This window comes from Trachurus trachurus, assembly GCF_905171665.1.
Source record: "Trachurus trachurus genome assembly, chromosome: 7".
Classification (NCBI taxonomy): Eukaryota; Metazoa; Chordata; class Actinopteri; order Carangiformes; family Carangidae; genus Trachurus; species Trachurus trachurus.
In genome coordinates this window covers 12,416,241-12,440,155 of record NC_139901.1, presented here as the reverse complement: position 1 = coordinate 12,440,155, position 23,915 = coordinate 12,416,241, and the positions used below count along the sequence as shown (strand labels likewise).

At 41.4% G+C, this 23,915-nt stretch overlaps 3 protein-coding genes across 7 annotated transcripts in view; all 3 read left to right on the top strand.

Annotated features, from left to right (window-relative positions):
• Positions 1-10,432, top strand: part of trim33 (tripartite motif containing 33) — a gene marked incomplete at its 5' end in the record, with an annotated part of 29,150 nt that extends 18,718 nt beyond the window's left edge. For 2 of the 4 annotated variants that reach the window (XM_083974944.1, XM_083974943.1), the window contains 7 exons: positions 764-920; positions 1,885-2,309; positions 2,607-2,718; positions 2,828-2,902; positions 4,564-4,716; positions 6,615-6,665; positions 9,636-10,432. In XM_083974944.1, coding sequence (XP_083831070.1) covers positions 764-920; positions 1,885-2,309; positions 2,607-2,718; positions 2,828-2,902; positions 4,564-4,716; positions 6,615-6,665; positions 9,636-9,854 — 1,192 coding nt within the window. In that variant the 3' untranslated portion in view covers positions 9,855-10,432. The remainder of the gene's footprint in view (positions 1-763; positions 921-1,884; positions 2,310-2,606; positions 2,719-2,827; positions 2,903-4,563; positions 4,717-6,614; positions 6,666-9,635) is intronic. The other 2 variants (XM_083974941.1, XM_083974942.1) reach the window with 2 other exon arrangements.
• A 1,937-nt stretch (positions 10,433-12,369) lies between these two features.
• Positions 12,370-19,086, top strand: slc66a1 (solute carrier family 66 member 1). Its single transcript, XM_083974945.1, has 8 exons — positions 12,370-14,333; positions 14,979-15,172; positions 15,262-15,391; positions 15,734-15,821; positions 16,121-16,275; positions 16,372-16,464; positions 16,968-17,153; positions 18,208-19,086. The coding sequence occupies exons 1-8, from the start codon at positions 14,316-14,318 to the stop codon at positions 18,295-18,297; spliced, it is 954 nt and encodes a 317-aa protein (XP_083831071.1). The 5' UTR covers positions 12,370-14,315; the 3' UTR covers positions 18,298-19,086.
• Positions 19,087-20,177: 1,091 nt separating this feature from the next.
• nr1h5 (nuclear receptor subfamily 1, group H, member 5) overlaps positions 20,178-23,915 on the top strand; it is a 13,828-nt gene continuing 10,090 nt past the window's right edge. For both annotated transcript variants that reach the window (XM_083975468.1, XM_083975467.1), the window contains exon 1: positions 20,178-20,308. The gene's annotated coding sequence lies outside the window, so the exon portion shown is untranslated. The remainder of the gene's footprint in view (positions 20,309-23,915) is intronic.

Here is a 23,915-nt window from a genome sequence, read left to right as displayed (position 1 = left end):
TTTTTTTTAGATTTATTTTACATTTGATTTTAATTCTGAACTATGCAATGGTTACTGGTTTCAACTTTGTACAGACTGGAATAAAAGTTAAAGTCATGGCCAGTTTATTTGCAAATACATTAGATCTGCTGAAGTTAAAACCTGATACAGGAAATTTGTGATACTGAAAAAATGTAAGTGTTTTGGTGACTGACAGAGTCATTTATATATAAAGACATTTTAAACAGGAAGAGCTGCTCAAACTGCAGAGTCTGAAAAAACAGGAGCTGTGTCTGTGCGTGTGTGTGCACGTACCTGTATGTGTATGTGTGTGTGTGTGTGTGTGTGTGTGTGTGTGTTTGTGTTTTCACACTTGGTTTGGTTGGTTTGACGCCTTCAGTGTTGCAGCTAAAACCAGATGCATAACACTGAACGTCTGAGATAATGAGAGCAGTGAAGAGACGCCTCCCAACTAGTGCTGAAAATCAGCTTTTTTGTTAGTGTAGATTTTTGATACATTTTTTGTTGAAAAATATGTCACAAACGTTAGAAAATTAAACGTTTGATTTCTTGCTGGTCCATTTTTCATTTTAAAGCATAGGAGCCAAATGAAACAAGCAAACTCTGCATGTTTGTCCTGAGCTCCGAAGTCACTGCAGTTTCAGTCCCTCTGCAGTTGCACTCAGCTTGATGAGTAGAGTTGCAATTAGTGCCTAATTGGTTTGATGTTAATGAGTTTGAACAACTGCAGTAATGTTCTCCATGATTTGCTTTTGTGTTTAAGCTGCAGCTCTGCAGGGAGGGCGGGGCAGGGAAGTGGAGCTGCTGTGGAGCAGGTGAAGGTGAAGCAGGAGCCGGGTACGGAGGATACAAGCTACACCTGTCCAGCTTCTTCTGTGAAGACAGAGCGTGGCAAAGACACCGGCAGGAGCGCTTGCATGGTATTAACACTGCTCCTTATCTGCATCTATAGGGTCAGAAGAGACATACTGCACTGACCTGCTGTACAGGTTATGTGCACTGCATTGTGCTTGTGTGCAGCTTACATTATGGTGTAGCTCATTCTGTCATAGGGAATCTACTAATCGCTAATATGTCATGTTATGGAAAGTGCAACAGAGCCAATTCTAAGAATGTGGGCAAAAGTATGTCAGCTAGTATAAATTCACTGAATATGTGTTCATTTATTTTTCATTTTAAGCCCGTTTTTGTAGATAAAATATGCCAAGGACATGCTGTTGGCCTTCAAATGGCTAACAGTGGCTGAATGGGCCAGAACCAGAGGGTCACTCTGTGGATGATCCATCTTTTTTCAGCCACATCGCCCTGCTCTTTCCATGAATTACTTGTGTGTGATGATTCAGTCAGAAATAACCAATTTTGTTCTTGGACATAGACTTACTGGTCACATCAATATAAATACAAATTAGAAATGACATGAGGAAAATGTGTGAACAATGGGGAAATAAACAAAAAGGGTAATAGAGAGAAGATAAGTGCCAGGACTAAAACGGAGAAAGGTGAGATGATATCCTGAAATCACAGCTATTACCAGCCACCGAACTGTGTGGCTGCTGTTTTTGTTTGCCTTGTGTGTGTGTTTGTGTCATCGTGTCAAAATGTGATCGTAGAGACACCTACTGCAACAGGTACTGCAGCAGGCGTTAATATGTCTGTCTGTATGTGGACACAATGTTTGTCACAATGGAAGAATCACAACTGTGCAAGATACAGTTACGAGGTAGAAGATGGATTTAGTCTGAGTCTGATCTTTTACTCTGTACATGTGTGATGTAACAATGATTCCTGAGTTGCACCAACAACAGGTTGGATCACATGACAGCTTCTACCTATCCAAATGTTCTAATGTGTATATATATGCGTGTGTGTGTATGTTTTCCCCAGATGAGCAGTCCTGAGAACAGTCCCCTCCCTACATTAGGAGTCGTAGGCCAAGACGCACTCAAGACCCTAGGGGAGCGGATTAAGACGGAGCCCCAGTCTGAGACGCCTTGTTCTGGTCTAAATGGCTCCAGTGCAGTCACGTCGTCCTCCTCTGGTACCACAACGACCTCCACTACCTTGTCGCCCACTGAGAACAGCAGCGGCACGACGGGCCCTCCGCTCACTAATGGGAGCTTAGATAAGGGGGCAGAGGCCAAAGAGCGCGCAGAGTCTGGTGGAACAGGCAACTCCGGGGGGAAAGAGGATGACCCCAACGAAGACTGGTGCGCCGTGTGCATCAACGGCGGTGACCTGCTGTGCTGTGACCGCTGTCCCAAAGTGTTTCACATGAAATGCCATGTGCCCACCATTAAAATCTTCCCTAAGTAAGTACAGGTGACACATATCTACGTTTGCTCCCTAATGTCAGGGAAGTAGCCAGTATTAGGAAGAAGACAAAACGGACAAACGCACAAAAGCAGAAGCACAAAGTTTAAAAGGAGAACAGGAACAGAAACATCCAGAAGCAACAGCAAAGCCAGAGCACATTTTCTAAACATTGACCAAGACAAAGGTTAATAGAGATCTGCTGGTCTAAATGTAACCCTGCAGATGATGTTGGTTAAAGGCTAAACAAAATGAGACTGTAACACCCTCTTTTTTTGTGTGTGTGTGTGTCACAGGGGCGACTTCCTCTGCACATTTTGCCGGAGTCTATCAAGCCCTGAGATAGAGTACTGTGATGACAACAGGAAAATGAAAGGAGAGCAGGGCATGAAACCCGAGATCCAAAGGGTCAGTACATCCACCAGTGCCCCCACATCATCGCCACTTTAGAATACGTCTATGTGATCACTACGAGGAAGCTAACTAACTCTCTGTCTCTCTCTGTCTGTCTGTGCAGAAGTGTGAACGCCTCCTGCTGTACATTTTCTGTCATGAGCTCAGCGTAGGCTTCAGGGAGCCAGTTCTCAGCTCTGTAAGTGGCTCTTCACAACACACACAAACACACACTTAAGCACAGTTCAACCAGTTCTTCTACCTGATGATCACTCACCTCCACATTTCTTATCTTTCTTATCTTCATCAAGTAAGCAAAGCTTGTAGATTTGATTAGTCATTTCCTTCTGCAGTTTTATTATTGTTGAGCCCAGACAGATCGGACACAAAGATGAAGTAAATGTGAAGTAAACATGGTTGGAATCCTAAAGCAAAAATGAATACATTTTTGAATTTATGGTGAAACGGTAACCTTAGGGGTAACTGGGAGTATTTTGTACTTTTGTAAATCAGAACAATTATGAAAAGCACTGAAAAAACTGGCAGTGCCTGATTTTCATCATGTGTGCGTAGTTGGTGCAATTTATCACAAATTAATCAACATTGTTCAAAATGTACCTAAAAGGGATGGTTTTCAATTGTTTAATAAAGGCTAGACGTACTCCAGAGGTAACTGATTAAACATCGAGGCGATTCTAGAAATCACCTCGGTTTTTTCAACAGACTGTCTGACAGGACGTTGCATATTAAGTTGTTAATTAACAACATTGCTGTTCATATATACGTATATATGAGGTAATTGACAATAATAATTGTGTTTATTTAATGAGTTTTCAAAATAAGGCAAAGGGATAGACTCAAAGCTTAGTCTTTTTATAACGGTGTCACATTTTATTTTCAGTTGCTGTTGATCTTGGGCAAGCACGGCTACTTCCTGCCCACATTTCTTTTTTTGTCGCTACATAAAAGCTCAGAGAGAGAGAGAGAAATGTTTACTATAGCTAACTAGAAACTAAAGCTATCACTAAGCAAATTGTAAAAAGACAGATCACATGTGGGAGTTTGAGGTAAATAGGAAGTAAATAAGAAATCTAGTCCACAATAGAACTGAAGAAGTTGTGCTGCATTCAGACTCAGATCCTCTGAACACTCTCCACTATTACACAGTCTTTCAGACCAGGAGATACAAAAGTTTCCCAGTGTCTTAAAATAAGTCTGGAAGCTGTAGCCCAGCCCACCATAATAATCAACAGAAAATGTTTTTCTAATGGGCATTTGGTATCCCTGAGTAAACAAAAAGCTCAATCTTTTCGACTTCAGGTTTATGTGAGCTACTCAAAGGTTGGTGCACTGAGATAGAGGTATAAGCTTTTGGTGGGAGTCCAAAACGGGCCGCAGTCTTCAAAGCAGTTCATGTAATAACACAACATGCTGCAGAACATCACGTCCACTACACACTAGTTACATAGAATGTCAGAATTACTTTGATGTACGCCAGTGTATTTTATCTTGCACCACAGCTTTCAAATCATGAAGCTCACCAACTGTATTGTACTAAACAACAATACGCCACAACAAAGACGTCGTGACAGACTCAACAGGAGAATCAATCAGTGGGAGATCAATGAGCTTCTTGTTGTGCATGTTGTAGCTCGAAATTGCTGCAGCACATTTTGGTCTAACCACTTCCCAGCTGTCTGGGAAACTACAGGCCAGATTTAATATCCATTCATCTTTTTTATTGCCTGTGAGTAATGTATAGCACCATATTTAAAAAAGTTTTCCCAAAACATAAATCTCAGTTCTGTGGCCTGTGGAGGCGATCTTATTTTTGACACGCTGCACCTTTCTCTAACCCAGGTGCCCAATTACTACAAGATTATCAAGAAGCCAATGGACCTGAAGAAGGTGAAGAAGAGGCTGCAGTTACGGAGCTCCCAGTACTACCAGTCCACCCAGGAGTTTGTGTCCGACATGCGCCTGGTCTTCAAAAACTGTGCGGAGTACAACGAGGTGAGCAGCATGAGTCTTGTGCCTGCTTCGGGGAATGGCATCTGCTCGTGTGTGTGTACGCATGCAGACAACGGTTAGACTGGTATGGGTTGTAGTTTAAACAATTACCAGCATTTCCAAACTCACAGAACAAATCATTTGAGCTTTTTCACGCTCAAATGATAAAAGGCTGACACCATAGGCCTGAAATGAGTAATTCCCTGACAAAAACATAAAGAAATGAGTAAACAAAACAATATTTATGTGTCAGTGTTGGGTCTTTTGAGGCCAGAGCTGGCAAGCCGATATATTGGTCTAACCTTAATGTGAAGACACAGCCGTACACTGGGCAAGGAAGTGGAAAAAGTGGTGCTTACGACCTGCATTGTGTGTAGTTTTGAACACTTACTAACACTGGCTGTTGGGGGATGGAGTGTAAAGGTGTCGCTGTCGTCTCCTCACACTGGCTGCAGGAACACTGTGTCTGAACCTTGTTAACTCTGTCTTCGTCACAGTGATGAGTCAAATTAAGTTTGTGTTTTTAATGGATTGCTGTAGTCACTTGAATATGTTATTTTGAAGACTAATGGATATATTGTTATTGTTGTTACCTCTGTCGTGGGTATCAAAGTGCCTGTGATATCATGTACCCTCTTTCTAACACTGGAGCAGTCTGCTCAATCACTGTATGTGCTCATCAGTTACACCTGACAACCACGAGGTGGAGCCTCTGTTTTACTGAGAGCTGAACAGTGTCTAGACTCAGACTACACAGAGACATCACTCCTTTTCTCTAATAGACATTATAAAGCTACAGAGCCTCTCAGCATCACCTCACTATACATGTGTTGTTGTTGTTATGGCACCAAAATTAACAGCAAAGTCGGGTCCTCACCTGGGAGGGTGTTGGTAACTCCAGAGTCATCTCAGTTTTCATGAGACATTCCAACACTGTAATGTAATTTAGATTACTCACCTTAAAGTAATTAGTAAGTCATTAATAGGTGAGTAATTGCCAAAGTGATGATTGAGTTGGTAGCACATAGAAAGGTCTAGATATTCAGCATCATCTCCTCTTCCAGGGCAGCAGGCTTAAAACCAGCGATGAATTATTATCACAATAAATTCATTTAATTCAGTTTTGTTTGTGTAGTGCCAAATCAAAACAAACAAGAACTGACAATGCCATAGAGAGAAACCCAACAGTTCCCACAATGAGCAGCACAGTTAAGAGGAAAAATGACCTTAAATAGAATGAGGAAGATCTGGATTTTCCAAATCTCAAGTATTAGAGAAGAACCCACAGAAAGAGAACATGTGTCCTGTTAAATGATGTAGAAAAATGATTTAAACCGCAGCTGCACAGATTTCAGAACGATGCGAAAGGCTACCAGGAGCAAGGAGGGAGGGAGAGTTTAGGAGAGCAGCAGCACGATTTATTAATAGAGCAAACTATTTTTAAGTCAGATATACATCAAGAATCTATGATTGATTAATTCCTGTGATCCTTGTGAAGACAGCACTCTTTATTCATTCCTAGAGAAGCTTACACGATCTATTTCTTTACACATAAGTGGTGAAGAAACATCAAAGACAGGAAACATGTCTGTTCCAAAAAATGCAAATATGCACCAATGCAGAGATGATGAAAATGTGCTGCAAATTGATTTTTAAGGTCAGGATTGACTAAAACGGTCCCACATGCTGTGTAGTCTCCTGCAGCCCATGTGAACATACGGACCTCCACTTGCTGTTAATTTGTGCAGTAATGACCTGGTGGTACACGCCTCACAGGCCTGATCACAGTGGGCTGTAAGCAGATTTCTTATCTGTTATTATCTAACCTGCCTGTGCTGTGAACTCTTTTCTTCCCCCTGCTGCTTCACTGTCTTTGTTGTAATGTTATTGCCCCTTTTTAGATGTCTCGAATAATCCAGGTTTATGATGAGGAGAAACAGATTAATACACAGGTAAGCCGTTTCAAATGGAGCACAGATGTCCTGTCCCGTCCCACTGAGGCTCCAAGAAGTGTTTTTACGCTTTGTCCTGCAGAGAGAGAGAGAGAATTCATGAGCAGCAAATCTGAGAAAAAAATATATCCAAATACGCAAAATGATTTGATTCTCTCTCAAATCTCAAAGAAAAGTGTCGTGAAGAAATATCTAATCCATTTAGTTTCAGGGTGTGAACAGGAACACTTGATTCCAAGACAGAATATGACGTAGAAGTGTTTGATTGATTCTGCGTCTCTCACATATACTCATTTACATAATTCATGATCGTGTGTGTATTTTTGTGCTGTGGAAATGTGAAGTATATATTTATTGACAGGTACACTGAGCTAAACCTAATGCAGCTGTCCTGCATTAAACCCAACAATAACCCTGAGACTTTTGAACTGTTGGTTGTAGGGTTAGCAGATCACAGTATAAACAGCAGCCTGAGCATTCATATCAAACGACGAGTAAAATCTTTAAATCGATTGAAAAGCTCTCAGGTGAGCAGCGAGTTGCAGCAGCAGTTGGTATCAGCTCTGGTCTTTGGATGAATCACCTGCTGATACCAGGATAAAGGACGTTGCAATAGTCCAGTCTGGGGGAGATAAAGACATGAATGACCTTTTCCTAGATGTGCCGATGAGAGAAACAACCTGATCGTGATTAAATGTCTCGAGTCACCTGACTGTCAAAGGACAGAGTCAAAAATACAACTTAGGCTCTGGGTCTGTTTTTCACATTATTAGATCACACACCCAGGCCAGATGAGAGATTGATAATATTGTTATTCCTGGATCCAGTTGATTTGATTATAACTATTTCTGATTTGCAGGCCTCATTCGAACACCCACTTCCTAACAACATCTAGACTGGATGACTTTATTGGGACATAACAAATGTGTCTGGTAATCAGTTGTAATTTACGCACATATTTATACGGGATTTGATGCAAGGGTAGCACCGATTAGTGTCCATGAAAGCACTTTATAAAAATAAAACTGACTTTGTATGTACAGAGTACAAAAAAGGTGGACCAATAATAGACCCCATAGGGGCCACACATAAGGTGGAGCATGAGAGGAGGAAGCATCAGCAGCAAACACCAGATTGAAGTTCATCAAAGAAATAGTTTATATCTTAGATTTAAAAATATGGCTGCTTGGTAATGTGTGGTAATGTGTCTAAACTCAGAGATCAGTTAACAAAGACTCAATTGTCAGGAACAACTTGTCTTCATTTGGCTACTGAAAAGATGGGCTAGTCTGAAACATGATGGTTTTTAAAGTTGACTTGACCAGACCAGACTGGACTAAGTTCACTAAAGGGAGTTGGTGCTGGAGATGGGCAGAGGTCACCATCAGGGTTTCCATCATCTCGAAATTCTTCACATCTCTCCAGGGAGGTTTCAACCAGCCGGTCGAGCAGGGGGCCAATCAAATAGCATTGGGCCTGTATTTAGCTACCAGCTGTGAGACATACGTACATGCTCCTTGATAAGTGGAAATCAGATGTGTAAGAGGGACAAGAAAGTCACAGTGTTTAATCTTCCATAACTTCAACTTCGCTCTCTTTCTTTTGTATTCTCAATTTCTTCATCTAACCACAGAGGAGAGGAACATTTGGACTTTTTTAAAAATCGGACAGGAGCTAAAGAATCTGAAATATTTGTGCAGGAGATGTTAGAAACACTGACAGGCTGATATATACTGAGGCGCTCTCGGAAATGGGAAAAGATGTATTTTAGGCTTTTAAAACTCGACGGGGACAAGTAATGGTGAATTTAGGGAGCGGGAGCAAATGAGTGTGGTGCAAAATCAACCAAATTCACATGGTCCTAAGGTGTTGATTGAACCGTATGATAACTTTGGAGGATGTAGTTTGTCAATGCTGCTGAGCTTTTACAGAGACGCTTAGATTTAGTATATAGCTCATTGTTATGAATGGGAAGATACAAAGTGATGAAAAACACCAGTTATTACCTTTTTTTATATTATTCAAAATGGCCTCACAGCATGCAGTACTGCAGTTAAAATGTTGAATTCACACTTTCTTTTCACAAGCCCCGTCAATCCTACAGTGTTGTGAGGATCAAACCTATAGAAATGAGAGAACCACAACACTAACATTATTTTTCTCTTGGATCAACCAATGCATGGACATCATTTCTCAATGAAACCCAGACAGTTTGCGGTTCACCTGCAAAGTGTGGACCAACAAAAACAACATTCACATCTTATCGACCCAAAAAATCATCCAAACAAACTGGTTGTGCGTTCATTATGACAACCTGGCCTGAAGGGCTGCTGTGTTCGACTGCATCACTTTAGCTGGGTGTACCTAATAAACTACCAACTGATTGTCTGTGAGCTGCAGTGTGTTCAGTAGGAGTGACAAGTGTGCACACGTGAAAGGAGAACGTGAGGCCTGAAGTGAATTATAGCCGCTGCACATGGGTGTCAGTGACTGTTACATTGTTTCTCTGTAACTCTGACCCTGAAGTCTTTCCCAGTCTCTTCTCTCTTCAGACAGTTCTAGGGTTTGTTTCCTGTAGCTCAGTCAAATCTTACTTTCAGGAGCTGGGCTGTGGAGTTGTTTGGTATCAGTAGAGTTGATATAAGCAGCCAAACAAAAACACCATCAGGGGTCTCAAACTTGAATCACCACAGAAAAGCCACAGAAAGTTTGTCACAAAACTCTGATTTGTGGAAATGCTTCATGGAGCTACAGTGGGACAGGGAGGCAGGACATCTCTGCTCTGTACAACAAGGTTGAGTCGGGGTCAGCCTGCCACCAGTAGTCTTAACCACATCTAATTTGTCTCCGCATTGTCCTCCTCATCCTCCCTTCTTCACCTCATCCATTCTATGCGCTCTATGGTGCTCCCCCACCTCCTTCCTCCCTATCATCCTTCACCCTCTTCTCCTCCTCCTCCTCATTCGGCAGGTGGGATCAGAGATGGCGATATCTGGGAAAGCGGTGGCTCTCTACTTCGAGGAGAAGCTGAAGGAGCTGTTTCCGGAGCAGAACTTCCCAGAAATGCCCGAACCCGAAACCACGGAGGAGAAGAAGGCGGACGAGGACACGGATGACTCGGAGGACGACTTCATACAGCCCAGGCGCAAGCGGTTAAAAACAGACGAGAAACTGGTCCACATCAAGTGAGGACCCAACCGCACAAAGAAACGAGAGGTGAAAAACTGTCTTCCTCACGTCTCCACCCCCCCCCAACGCCTCCTCTATTTGAGGCAGCAAAACAAATAAAGGACAAAACTCGCTGTACAATCTGCTTGATTTATCTGATCCTTGCCTTTGAATGAATCACCGTCGATGAGAAGTTTGCCTTGATATGAATTCTCTACGGACAGAAACATGGAAGAGCTGCATTTCCTCATCATGTCACGGACGCTCGACTCGCTTGTACAGACTCTGAAGTAGGACTTGTTTTGCAGTAGTTAAGTTAAAGATCGGCCCTTTCTTTTCTATCCATTTTTCATTTGTAGATTTGTTGTGACAATTGCTTTATAAAACATTCAAAGTACGTGTTCTGTTTAATGTATTATATCTATACTTTGACATGATGAAACCTACCAAGTATTTGTATGACTTTGTGGAAGCGTAATGTAAATAAGAGAATCTAGCCCACTGAAGGTATTCCTACAGTATAGATGTTTGGGTGCATCATCAATAAAACATGTTCTTGAAATATATCAAAGAAAACCTTGTTAAGCCTTGTGGACAGAGTTTTGTTTTCCATCCATCCATCCATCCATCCATCCATCCATCCATCCATCCATCCATCCATCCATCCATCCATCCATCCATCCATCCATCCATCCATCCATCCATCCATCCATCCATCCATCCATCCATCCATCCATCCATCCATCCATCCATCCATCCATCCATCCATCCATCCATCCATCCATCCATCCATCCATCCATCCATCCATCCATCCATCCATCCATCCATCCATCCATCCATCCATCCATCCATCCATCCATCCATCCATCCATCCATCCATCCATCCATCCATCCATCCATCCATCCATCCATCCATCCATCCATCCATCCATCCATCCATCCATCCACCCACCCATCCACCCACTTCGCTCATCCGGGGCCGGGTCGCGGGGGCAGCAGTCTAAGCAGGGTCGCCCAGACTTCCCTCTCCCTGGACACCTTCTCCAGCTCTTCTGACGTTCCCAGGCCAGTTGAGTGACATGGTCGCTCCAGCGTGTCCTGGGTCGTCCTCGGGGTCTCCTCCCAGTGGGGCATGTCTGGGACACCTCCCCAGGGCGGCGTCCAGGAAGCATCCAATAAAAATGCCCTAGCCACCTCAGCTGGCTCCTCTCGATGTGGAGGAGCAGCGGCTCTACTCTGAGCTCCTCTTGGGTGATTGTTTATTGTCTGAGACACAAATACATAATCTGTGTGTTTATGCACATCATGTATACAAGTAAATACACACACATCACCAGTCAAATACTTCTAAAGTCTTCTTATGTCTGACACGTTATTTTCAGGGTCATCACATTCCCATGTGTGTGATGTCTTGGAAACACTTAAATGGGATTCCTATTCAAATTTGGCGTAGACACTAATTAGGACTTGGAGATGAACTAATTCAATTATGGAGGTCAAGGTCACTGTGATGGCACAAACCATGGTATTGGCTTCTTGAATGAGATATCTCCAGACTGTCCGACGGTGACACAGTGAAGTCATGTTGCAACCGACAATTGACCTCAAATGACCTTAAACGTCTACAATAAAATGTGAAAGTAATGAAATTTTAAATCCAAAAGGTCAAAAGTCAACTTCATATTAGCATAATGTTCTACAAAATCCCTTTAAATCAGTGCTGTAGTTCAGGAAGGAGACTGTGAGCACATATGCACATGTGGCAGAGCGGTTTAGATTCTTAAAAGTACCAAACATTTGTTTGATGACAGTTTTGCTTCTGGTCACCTGATTTGTCAGAGAAGGAAAAGCACAGGTGATGAGCCAACACATCTGGCACCAGAACCTGAGACTGAAGCAGCCAGACAATTCCTCCATCATACTTCATGATTTATACCTGCGCTTTTCCTACCGTCACATATCAGCTGACCACCTGTGAAATGAGTCAGTAGTCTCTGCTGTGCTAATCTTTAACTGCTGTTATCTCCTACACGCCACCCGCTCTCCTCTAGCTGTAAAACACAGTAAATATATACAACAAATGTAAATTACAGGGTGAAATGTCAGGTAGCTTGTTAACGGATGGAACGTTTCCTGACCTCCAGGCTCAGATGACCCATATGAAGAGTCAAACTGCAACAATATTGTCTGATAAGAAGAAGTTTAGTCACGTGACCACAGTGGAAAACTTAACCTGAAAATAAAGCCACGCTGACATCAGCGAGGGGAGGTGCTGAGTCGACAGTCTGACACACTGTCAGCTGACACACTTTCATCACCTCACAAATTTCAAATATAGCAAGAGGAGTCCTCGCTTTGCTGTTTCATTCAGTCTGACATTGGATTTAATCAGCTGGTCCAGGTAGGACATTTTCTCCTGACTTGTAATATGTGACTAAAGAATACAATCTATGTAAAATGGAGGGCAAACAAAATACAAAACTTTGTTGAATTATTTCAGGATTATATTTAGAGTCAGTTCCCATATGTATGCAACTATTTACATATATTGAATATGTACAGTACATATGTAGTCTACATAAGAAACAATAGCATATTTATGAAACCTATTACAAATAGGAATAATTTGATTTAATTTCAAAAGTATGTGATAACTCAAAAGTTTAGATGGAGAATATAGTATTATTATTCATTTAAAATTAGAGAAAAAGCAATGAAATAAATGAAGTGTTATCTGTATGTACTTCTAATATAGCCTACTTGTGTGTATAAATTCTAGATACAGTATATTGTTTACATACGTGGTCACAACTTGTTGTCCCTTATAAAAAAATAACCTAGACTTGAGACAAATTTTACTTTAGGTTTTTCAGCTGTATGTTAAAATCTTATATCTTTTAGGAGGATATCAAATAATAAGAGGATATATAATCGTAGTCATGATATAGATGACATGACATCGCTCTTGATATATGGACATATGTCATGTATTACATTTCTGTTTGGGATGTAGCACCTTTAAAATAGGGACAAGTAATTAATCACCATAATCTCTGCACAAGACATAGACTATTCTAGAGGGGAAGATGATATGAAAAGATTTTTATTAACTTATTGTATTATCATTTTTGTAGTAACACTTCCTGTTCTGTAGTTAAACTGCTCAATCATCACATTTCACCCAATGCATGTGACAACTACTATGAGGTAAATTGATTTCACTCCTCGTGTTTGAGACTTGTTGTGTTTGCGCTGCAGAGATTTGATGTAAGATCAGACATGTGTAACTAGTTTGTATTAAACTGTGAATGAACTGGCTTGGGAAAAAAAGAGCTCCATGCCGACAGAAACGTCAAAAATGTTACAGCCATGTCTGGTCTCTATCTTTAAACACCTAGGGTAAACCAGTATGATAAAAAGCCGCCTCTGTATAGGGGTCATCTCACCTCTGAGAGATGAACTGCCCGCTACAGACCATCAGACGACCCCCACCCCAGAGTTCAGTGAGGGAGAACATTTGCATACAGGCTCATTTCACTGAGGATTAACCTCATGGACCTGGATATTATATTGTTTTTCACAGCTGCATACTAAAATGCAAAGCTTGTTGAAGAATGCGGGAGGCCTCAGGACTAATGGCGGCCCAGGACTAATGACTGAATTACCATGTGCAGAGACATAATCCAGTTTAACAAGGCTTGCTGATATGTGATGAGAGTATGTGAAATGTGCAAGTGCTGGATCATCAGATTGGCTCCACATTAACATGAAAGCATACCATTGGCTTGTTCCACAGCCTTAATAAATCTTTTACAATTGAACAGTCACCACTATAATCTGTTGGCACTGTACATCCTCAATAATGATTTCATTCTCAACTTTAGAAAGCATAGCCAATCCTCAAAGGGAATGTAATATGATGTATGAGAAAATACCTAGCTGAATTTGTTTAAAAATATATAGCTAATATATCTAATACATGGCCTCTGTAACCTTTTGTGGGGCTTCAGGGCAAAAATGTGTTCTCCTGCCCATATTGACCCATACTACATGGCTGTTAAATTATTTCCCCAAGCACCCTCATTGCACTAATAGATTAACTGATTATGAGAAAATTCCCCAGCAATACGTTTTGATAAATGACTAATACTTAAAGTTGTATTTTAAGCAAAAAACAGAAACAAAAAAAACTTGTTTTTGTTAAAAAAATTACAGTACATTATGTTTTGTTTTATTTTATTTTATTTAAAAAATGTAGGCAACAAGCATAGACGGCAACAAGCAGCTGGTAAATTTGACTTTTATTTTGAAGGCGGTTTTTGTTTTGGAGCGCTCCAGCCTTCAGTCACGTGCTATGGTGACGTATCAGCTCACTGACCAATCAGCGCAGCTGCACCAAAGTGTTGTTTGTTGGCAGCTTCCTTGTTATTTCTGTGTGTGGAGTCTCCCCGACTCCGAAAGGTTTTGGTTCTCCACCCGGTATGTCGGCGACTGAACAGGCAAGATACAGACACACACACACACCGACCCCTAACCGTCGTTTACCGTGTGTTAGTCCGTAGAAGAAAGGTGTCATGGGTTAGTGGTAAACGAGCTCTAACCGTCCGTTAGTCAAGTCGTAGGTATCTGTTGTTGTGCCATGCTAACTAAGCGTCTAACTCATAATCTAGTGTTTCACTTCTCCGGTTTCGTGCTGAGGTTGTGTGTTTGTTGTGTGGAAAAATACCCATTGTTTCCTAGCTTAACTCGGTGTAGAAACGCAGCTTAACGTCGCCGTTTTATTGAATGGCTCCCGTGTTGATCTAATCAGGAGCAGCAGCAGACAGAAGTGGATCTGTGGTTGGTGTTGTTTTAAGAGTCGGGACAACCTTTGACCTGTTTACAGATGTTTTTACCTCCTATATGTTTAGGCTCGTGGTCCATATGCGACCTGTTTTACTTTTATACGGCTGACTCTTCTGTTTGGTGTGTGTGATAGAGCTCTGAAACTTCACAGCTGTGATGTGTCACCGACAAACACATCCAGTGGATGTTTTCTAGGAAGCACCATGTTTACAGGCTTGAGATGTGAAATAACAGTTATTGTTGTTATCATAGGTATTGTTTTAGTTTAGTTTGAATTAACAGGATGTTTATTTCATCAGATAATGTTGTCAGACGGAGTCCTCAGTCGGGGAGCCTTTGGATGGACCACTGCGGGAAACTTCACCTCTTTGTGCCCTAATGGGTCCAAATGGGTTTGGGAGGGGCTTGGGGAGTGTGCCCAGGATGACAGGGACATGGCCAGCGTCTACCTGGGCCTCCTGTCCATCCTCTGCTTCATGGTGTCCTCTATTCCGTAAGTGCATGAGGAAATGCATTATTTCTCCTTTGACATTGAAATGCAGTGTGTAACTGGGCTTGTTGCTTCTTCCCGTGATGCTGCAGACAGTACGTAAACTCCTGCAGGACAGGGAACATGGACAGTGCCCTCTCTATCTGGTTCCTGCTGCTGTGGTTGGGGGGGGACTCCTGTAATCTGGTGGGCTCCTTCCTGGCGGACCAGCTGCCTCTTCAGGTGACTTGCAGTGATGTACTGTTTTCCAACGCAGTGTAGGGCTCTGACGAAAAAACATATTGATTTCAATTTATCTAGGTCTCAATGTTTTTGAACATCAAAGTAATGAGAAATGCTCATCAGACGTTAAAGTCAAAATTATATTTTGTAACAAAACAAAGATGTGTACCTTTTTTATAATGTTATGACCAAACAAAGCAAATAAATTGTCATATTTTTCAGGTTATAATCTTGAAATTATTGTTTGTGCTTTGATCAATCAAGTTTTGAATGACTTTGTGAAGGAAATTGATTTTTTCCTTCATCTCTGACTTGTTGTGTATCTCTACCTCTGTCATCCAGACATACACAGCTGTTTATTATGTTCTGGCCGACTTATTGATGCTGGGCATGTACACGTACTACAAGATGAAGAACAAAATGGCTGAGAGTAGGTGGTTTGGTTTTCTATTTTTGTTTTACCAATCACTATCAGAAACAAGTTCCTGCTTTGTTCTGTGTGAGTTTTAGTGACTAAATGTAACATTAATAATCAGTTCACTCAGATCAATACTGATGAACAACAACAGAAGGAGAGCCTTATTCCTGTAGCTTGCACTGATGTCATCACATGTCCTGTATTGTTGTGGTGGTTGTCCCCCTGCCCACCTTTGACACGGTGAGCCTTGTCTGGAGGAATGTGCTGACATGTCTTTCCCAGTAAACACAGTCGTGTCGTCTCTTCTCCAGGAAGAAGGGTCCTGCACGTGGTGGGTGTTGCCTGCGTCCTGGGCTTCACTGCAAACCTGGCCAACCTCCCAGAGTTGGGCACGCGACAGGAAATGATTCCCCCTGGCTTCACAGGTCGCTCCTTGCTCTCCACCTCTGATGTTAGCTCTGTCAAGGTGAGTCCTGTTCATTTGTTTTTTGTTTTATCAGTGACATTAGGGAAGTGAACAGTCATTTTTTTTGCAAGTAATGTTGTTCCTCTATTGCTTCAGGCTTTTACCCCTAAAGAGATTATCGGTTTCTCCATTGGCTCCATATCGTCGGTGCTTTACCTCTGTTCCAGACTTCCTCAGATGTACACTAATGTGAGTATAAATTGGGCTCAGCTACAGATGATAATTAGAGCCAGTATTTTCATGCTAATTTAATTTCTGCAGCAATGTTACATACACCTTTCATTGTTTAAATGCACTTTTGTCATTATGCTGATGTTGGTAACACTGCATTCAGTACTATGAGTTATAAACAATAAAATTCAGGTAGTCGGATTTTGTTATATACACAACGGGGAATATGTACATTTGTAATAAACACCTAAAGGTGAGCCAGATGAGGAGGTGACACAAGTGAAATAATGATAGTGAAATAATATTAGCTGAGAAAAAAAGCTTCTAAGGCATCAAAAGTTGTGTTATGATGTTTGTTAGAATGAAAAAAGTACATTAAAGTGAAAGAGGCTAAATTCAACAAACCTGCAAACTGCACAGGTGAAAGCACAAGTGAAAATGATCCCCGAATAATCCATGAATAAGCAAACTGAAGGTCACTCTCTCACTTCCACCCCCTGACCTTTCATTTCTCCCCACAGTCCAAGAGGAAGTCGACAGAGGGAGTTTCTTACTTCCTGTTCGCGCTGGTCATCTTGGGAAACACCTTATACGGCGCAAGTGTCCTGCTCAAGAACCCTGACGGGGACCAAGGCGAGAAAAGCTACCTGATCCATCACCTGCCCTGGCTCATCGGCAGCCTGGGCACCCTCACTTTAGACCTCATTGTATCCTTTAAACAATTCAAAACAAACCTACATGGCTGCTGCAGCGCTCTCCTCAGCCTCATGCATCCGCTGCATTTAGGCTGAGCTAAGCTCAGCTGTAAGAGAGGCCATTTCATCAGATGGACCCAGGTCTTGTGACTGTTTGTGTGGAAACATGAGACAGAGTATCAAAGGTCCAAACACACAGTGAATCTGGCTTCATGTCAGCAAAGAACCAACTGTGTACACGCTGCACTAGTGGCCCCTGGAGGCCAGTGCGTCTCTTTGTTTCAAGTGAAGATGTAGATGATCCAGAAGGTGACTTGATCATGATGATTGTGTGTTGTAGTTTTTTATTTAATTTTTTATATATATATAGTATAGTCCTCAAAACTAATAGTAAAACATTTTAGTGAATATATGGTTTGATGAGTTTGCTCATCTGGCTGGAGTCCAGGGATAATATTTTCTCGTAGGTCCCAGTTGACCTTGGACCTGCTGCTGAAATAGTTGAACATTTTGGGAAATGCACTTATTTACTTTCTTTGTATCACGTGACAGAGGTGGGTTAGTTTGGGATTAACCAACTGTAACCTGAAAGAACTGTGGTCACCAGCAGGAAGTGACTTTGCTTAGCAGTAAACTATAGTGCACTGAGTTAGAAATGAGAAAAACAGTGGTGAGCTTTAGCTGTGCTGAATCTTCCTGCTTCTCTGGTATCCAGTCTGTACACTAAGCTACTCTGCTCCTGGCTACAGCTTAATATTTACTGCACAGTCCTTTAATTTAACTTTCAGCAAAGAAGTGAAAAAGCCCATTTGCAGCCCAAAGGAGATATTTATAAGTTTTGCTATTGCTACGTAGCCTTAGCATTAGCAGCTGCTTACTCACCAGTCCAAAGAAATTAGTTCAATACAGCCACTCTATAAAAGAGCTGCTATTCAGGGGAGTTATTTTTGTAGCATTTGTTTGATAACTCTGGCTTTCTAGCTGAACTCCTGTCATGGTTGTTGGTTTTGCATTAATCTGATCATTTCCCAGGATTCCTCTTGATTTCCTTGACGCTGTTGCTCAGATCTCCATCCAATTCCTGATCTACCGTAAAGCTCCGGCAGAGGCGGACACCGGCAGCAGCGACGAGAGGACGCCTCTGATCAGCAGCTAGACCAGCACACTGGAGGGGCACGAGCAGCGTCCAGTGAAAGCTCAAATAACACTTTCCAACTCAAAATCAGGATGAAGAAATACTGTACATTTTAGTTTAATTTTATAGTTTTATTTATTATGCTCTTTTTAAATGTTTACAATGTGTTTTATCTTCACATCTCTGAATATCAGGGACTTAAAGGTTCCAGGTGTCGGACGTGGACAGACTTTAAGTTTCAGATCAGACTGATCAGTGCAGCAGTCTGATCTGAGACCTGACTGATATCAGAAACCTGTTGTCAGGGGCGACGGAGTTTGATTTTGGTACTTGACAGTTATGACATTAACCTTTGCATGAAACCCTGTTAGATCTTTTTCACAGCCGTTCATCTTTAGTTTTTTGGACTCTGACATGTGAACACAGTGATGTGTGTCACTGGGAAAAAAGGATTGTTTTATAACTTTGTAAAAAAAAAAAGTATTTAGTCAATTTTTAATTGATGTTTATATCCTGTGCCATAATCATAAAACTGAACTGTTTTGAACATTTATGTTATTTTTTAGATGCATTTTTAATTGTAATCATGTGGTTTTATTTTATTGTAGTTCATTTAATTTTTTTTCCAATTACAAACCGGTTTCGTTTGCACTGGTGAAACATGTTGCATGACTTGACACAGATCGTCACTACTCTGTTTGATTTACACATTTTCATCTCACCATTTTTTTTGCACACTTTGAAGCAGAAGTTTGGTTTTTGTACTTTGACAAATGTGGAATGTTCTGGTGGGTCAGTGAACTGTAAACATTAAACTAATGAATGACACCTTTTTATCTGCTGCTGTCAATCTGGCTGAGCTCTCGTGGCCCGGTTTTCCCTCCGTTAACGCTGCGTACTCCGCTGTGACTGTGACTCTTTGCTGTGATTTATGATTTTAATGTAATGGCCCCTCTCCAGAAGAAACTCGCTCTTCTTTCCTGACGCTTAACTCTCTTTGCCTCCCATTTTTCTGCAGAGCAGCAGAGGTCGAGGCCTGCTCTTGGCCTTGACGTCGAACCTTTGACATTTTGCTCCCGCTGACCTCGACCCACAGCCACTGTGTTCGACCTGCTCCTGGGAGGCCTCGAGAGCCATGTTGTTTTTCTTCATTAGCAGATTCACACTGGCCTCTCACGACACCCACGCACGCACACACACAGGCAGACACATTTCTCTCACTATTAAACATAATGCAACCACATACACTTAAATTAACAAGGGCCCACCCACTGAGGAAGAGAGGTCAGCACTGCAAATATCAAGGGTTCAGCAAGTGTCTGTGTGTGTGCGCGCTGGGGGTGCAGGGTGTTGGAGTGAGCGGTTGTGAAACAGTGGCAGGGAGATTGTTAGGCAGACTGGGGAGTCGGCAGGAAGAGGCTGTGATAGGGAGCATGCATCCATCACCAGGGATGAACAAGAGCCTGTTTATAAACACTCCATACTGGGAATTTCTTAATGAGATGATTTCAGTTTCTGCCAGTGGGGGAGAGGGAAGGATGGGAGAAGGGGGGGGGGGGGGGGGGGGGGGGTGTCCTTTGTGACTCAAAGGTTGCCAGTTCAAATCCCTAGTGCAAGCAGTGGGCCCCACACTGGGAACTTTACTGGTGAATATGTGTTATTTGCAATTTCCCATCGTTGACGTACACAGTGACACGTGTAACCTTAAAGCGCTGTCGTTCCCAAGCTGCGTTTCTCACGTTCATGTTTAACTCATTAAAAAAATAAGAATGATAAAAATGTGCATGAATTATTCCTCACTCACAGGTTTCTGACAGATCTTTGATCCTGGTCCTACACGTCCAGCTAAAACACACATGAAGAGCAACTGTCTCACTCACAGAGGTTCTGTTTACTCTGTGTGTGTGTGTGTGTGTGTGTGTGTGAGAGAGAGAGAGAATGGAGGCTGGGCTGCAGTCAACATTACAAAAAGTGAGAGTTGGACAAAGTGAGAGGACGTTGGGACTTGACGAGCAGAGACCACTTATCAGGGGTAAGTGCACAGCTTCTGTTTCTAATTAACATACGAGGTGTTTATCAGCAGGTTCAGGTCCTGCATCCTCAACCAGGAAGCTTTGAACTGGGGCAAATCAATCAGGTAAAAAAAAAAAACAAGCATGTTTAACAGCGTTGCCACTGACGCTGATAGGAATTTGTTTGAGTGAAATTAACGAAGACGTGAGATGATCAAAGGAAAACTGTTAAAAGGTTTTAGAAATGACTATTGTCAAACAGATTTATACATAAAGAATGAAAATGAATAAAAACTATCGAATATGGATATGCTATCAGCACTATATGACTTTTCAGTCTTTTCCCCCCGCATGTATCTTTTTTATTAGATTTTCACATATTTGTATCATGAACAATAGGTGTGTCAGTGTAGCCTTGCAATACCAAAATGTACTATTTAGACTCATCTTAACAGCACATGTCTGTGCAACATGCAACCTTAATCCCTTCAACCTTCCTCATACAGCCCAGAATACCTCATATACAAACCAGAGAAGAGCTGGAGTCAGGGTTTTTGACTAAGAAAACAGAGCAAAAGGAAATAAAGGACAGGTTTAGGAGTTTCTATTATGTGTAGTACCGATAAATATCATCTGACTAACAGACAAAATAGGAAGAAACAGTCCTTAATTTGATTTTCAGGAAAGGTTCCCACGCCCTCAGGAACCTTTTGTTTGAGACTGGACAGTGAATCTCTTCAATATTTAGACAGGACATAATGTTCCCCAATAAATTATTTAAATAAGTCATTTTAAATAATTCTCATTGGCGCTTTTACATGATAGCCATTTAACAATGTTATTATTACCTTTGTACGTTTTATTGGTTTTTATTTATCACTCATTGGTTGTCCGTTTCTGACCCCTGACTGTCTATACTGATTGCACCAACACATAGTATGTGTTTGTATGTTGTATGATGATATGAGGTAAGCTGCTAATGAATTATCCCTATTGGGATCAATAACGTTTTCTGAATCTGAATCTGAATCCAGCCCCTGAACCTGAGTGAACTCATTCTTTAAAAAGAAGGAAAGCACAGATTAACCAGGTGAGAAGACTCCTGTAAAACCCTGTGCTGCTTCTTCGTGTAAACATCAACAGGAGGTGGTGGGTTCATTCTGCAGTTCACACTGGGTGATTACACTACAGGTGCTCCACTTATTACAAGCTGCAGTCCAGTTGGGCTACAGTTTACTTAAGAGGGGATTTGGTGGTTAAATCCATCATCTATATCAAAAAATGCAGAGATTGAGTCCAGTCCCACAATACCCTCTGCAGAACAGAGGAAATTGTCTCCAACAAATGCTTTAAGTGGACATGACTAACACTGGACAGTTTACATTCCTTCTCATGATAGCCAAACACCCCCCCTGGACCGCGCTCCCTCACATATGCTCAGACATAAGTTATGGACTTTACTCACAAAATCCTGAAGCCACTTTATTGTGAGCGTCAGTTTCCTGCAAGGATCAGTAAACAGTCTGAGGCCGTTATCGAGCCGCAGCTCCCGGCCAGCAGCTCCCAGATAAAGAGAGGAGGCAGCATGGAGACAATGTCCTGAAGGGATTTACGACGTGCTGGATTTATCTCCAGGCTTGAGCTGTGAGTGATTCAGGACTAATGAGTTTCAGGGTTGGAACAAACCATTAGTTTGTTTTCTTTGGTCTGAAGCACAGAGGAGACGTTGACATGGTTGTATGTCTCTGTTTGGTTTGTTTAAGTTTGAGTAAAGTGGAGATGCCAGAATCTATTTGCTATATTTTTCTAGTCTTCACCTCATCACACTGCATTCCTCCTCTTTGCTATGCAGTGAGTAGGTGCAAAACAAATATAAATAATCAAGGGAAGGTTCCAGAGTCCAAAAGTCTTCCCCTCCTACCCCCTCCTCTCCTCGTCCCCTGGGATGAGCCCTTACAGCCCCTGTGTCCAACAATGTGTCCAACAGTGACACCATCAGAAGATCCATGGTGACATTTGCACACTCTCAGATATTGCTGCCATCGCTTAGCGCCACTCTTGGCGCTGTTGCCTGCCTGTTCCTGCCTGGTCAGAGGTCAGAGATGGCTGATGGCTCATTTCGTCACATATGTGAAGACGGGTCACGAGACTCAGCCGAGAAATAACAGTGGATTCAAGCCATTCCCGAAACTATCACCAATCCATCATAGCAGTGTTGGTTGTGTTGCATTTTATGCAGATGATACAGCACCGTTCACTCAGCGTAGGAGATTCCTAAACAGTATTTTGTCCACACGTTGTATATTAATGAAACACAACAAGTTAAAAGAAAACATATAACCGATAAAAAAAGTTTACATTCATGAAGTCACCATTATCAGAACACATGCAGTAGAAAGGTAACAGTTTCACCATACAAATGCGTCTCATTTAATGATTTTATACTACTCAATTTAATCTCTGTGGCAGGTATTTTTACAGTCTAAAAGCATGGCTTGTTGTATGTAGTCAACAACTATTGGTTTGATTGTCCAGATGTGCACATTCCTGATGAAATCTAGTGACTTCATTGGATTTTCCTCAATGCCACTCTTAAGTTTGACATGTGTTGGTTTTTTCAGTTATTTCAACTGGGTTGAAATGAAATTAAGTTCAGACATTCATCCCATAGATTTCAGAGGATGGAGTCTAATAATAAATTCAATTGTAGTGCCATCAGAATACAGAACCCTCACTCATGTGTAGGCTACGTGTTGTTGATGAAGTGGTCATATAAAACATAACACAACTTATTATGAAAGGAAAATCATTTCAAATTTTCTCTTTAATTTGTACTAAGACATTTTACACTTATAGGTTTTTTTTTTTTTTTTTTTTACATAATAATCCTCCTTCATTTTTGCTTTTTTGAACTCAAATTAAACATAAATAAATAATAATCAACTTGCCTTTGTTCTATTAAAACTCTTATAACATTCATAACATGTACTGTTCAGCTTCCTTGACCCCTCTCCTGAGTCTGGAGCAACAGTAACGGGATATCAGTGTTTGGCGTGGCCTTGTTTGTGTCTGCACCATAGATTGAAAGTCTTCAGAGTTGTGCACTATTGTCTCTCAAGGGAACTAGTTGTGGCGCGCACATAATGGTCTCATGACTGGGAAAATGTACTCATCATCACTGGTATAAATCATACAACAAGCTTCACATTCATGCACCCTCCATCCTGAGATCCCAGTTTGTAAATGAAGAGGACAGTGAATAAAGAAAGGTGGCTTTTCTGTTCCCTGAGTGTAATAGATATAAACATATTTATTTAGCCGTGCAAAGAAGAATGGATTGTTAAATTCGCGAAAACTGGATTTTATGCCCATTGGTAATTAATTGAGTTTTTATTTTTCAGTTTCACTTTAAGTTTAAAACCTCTTAAAATTTAACATTTAAGGTGTTTGCACCTTGGTTTTTATATTTCAACAGAAGCTGCAGCTGATTTTTGATGTCTAGGACACATCTTTTTCTCTTATTATTTATGATTTATTTTTCTTATCTGTTCATCTTAAAGCAGTGTTGTCATGGTGAACTGTGACCACACTTGTACCAATCTACCCTTTGGACATGATCTTCAAAAG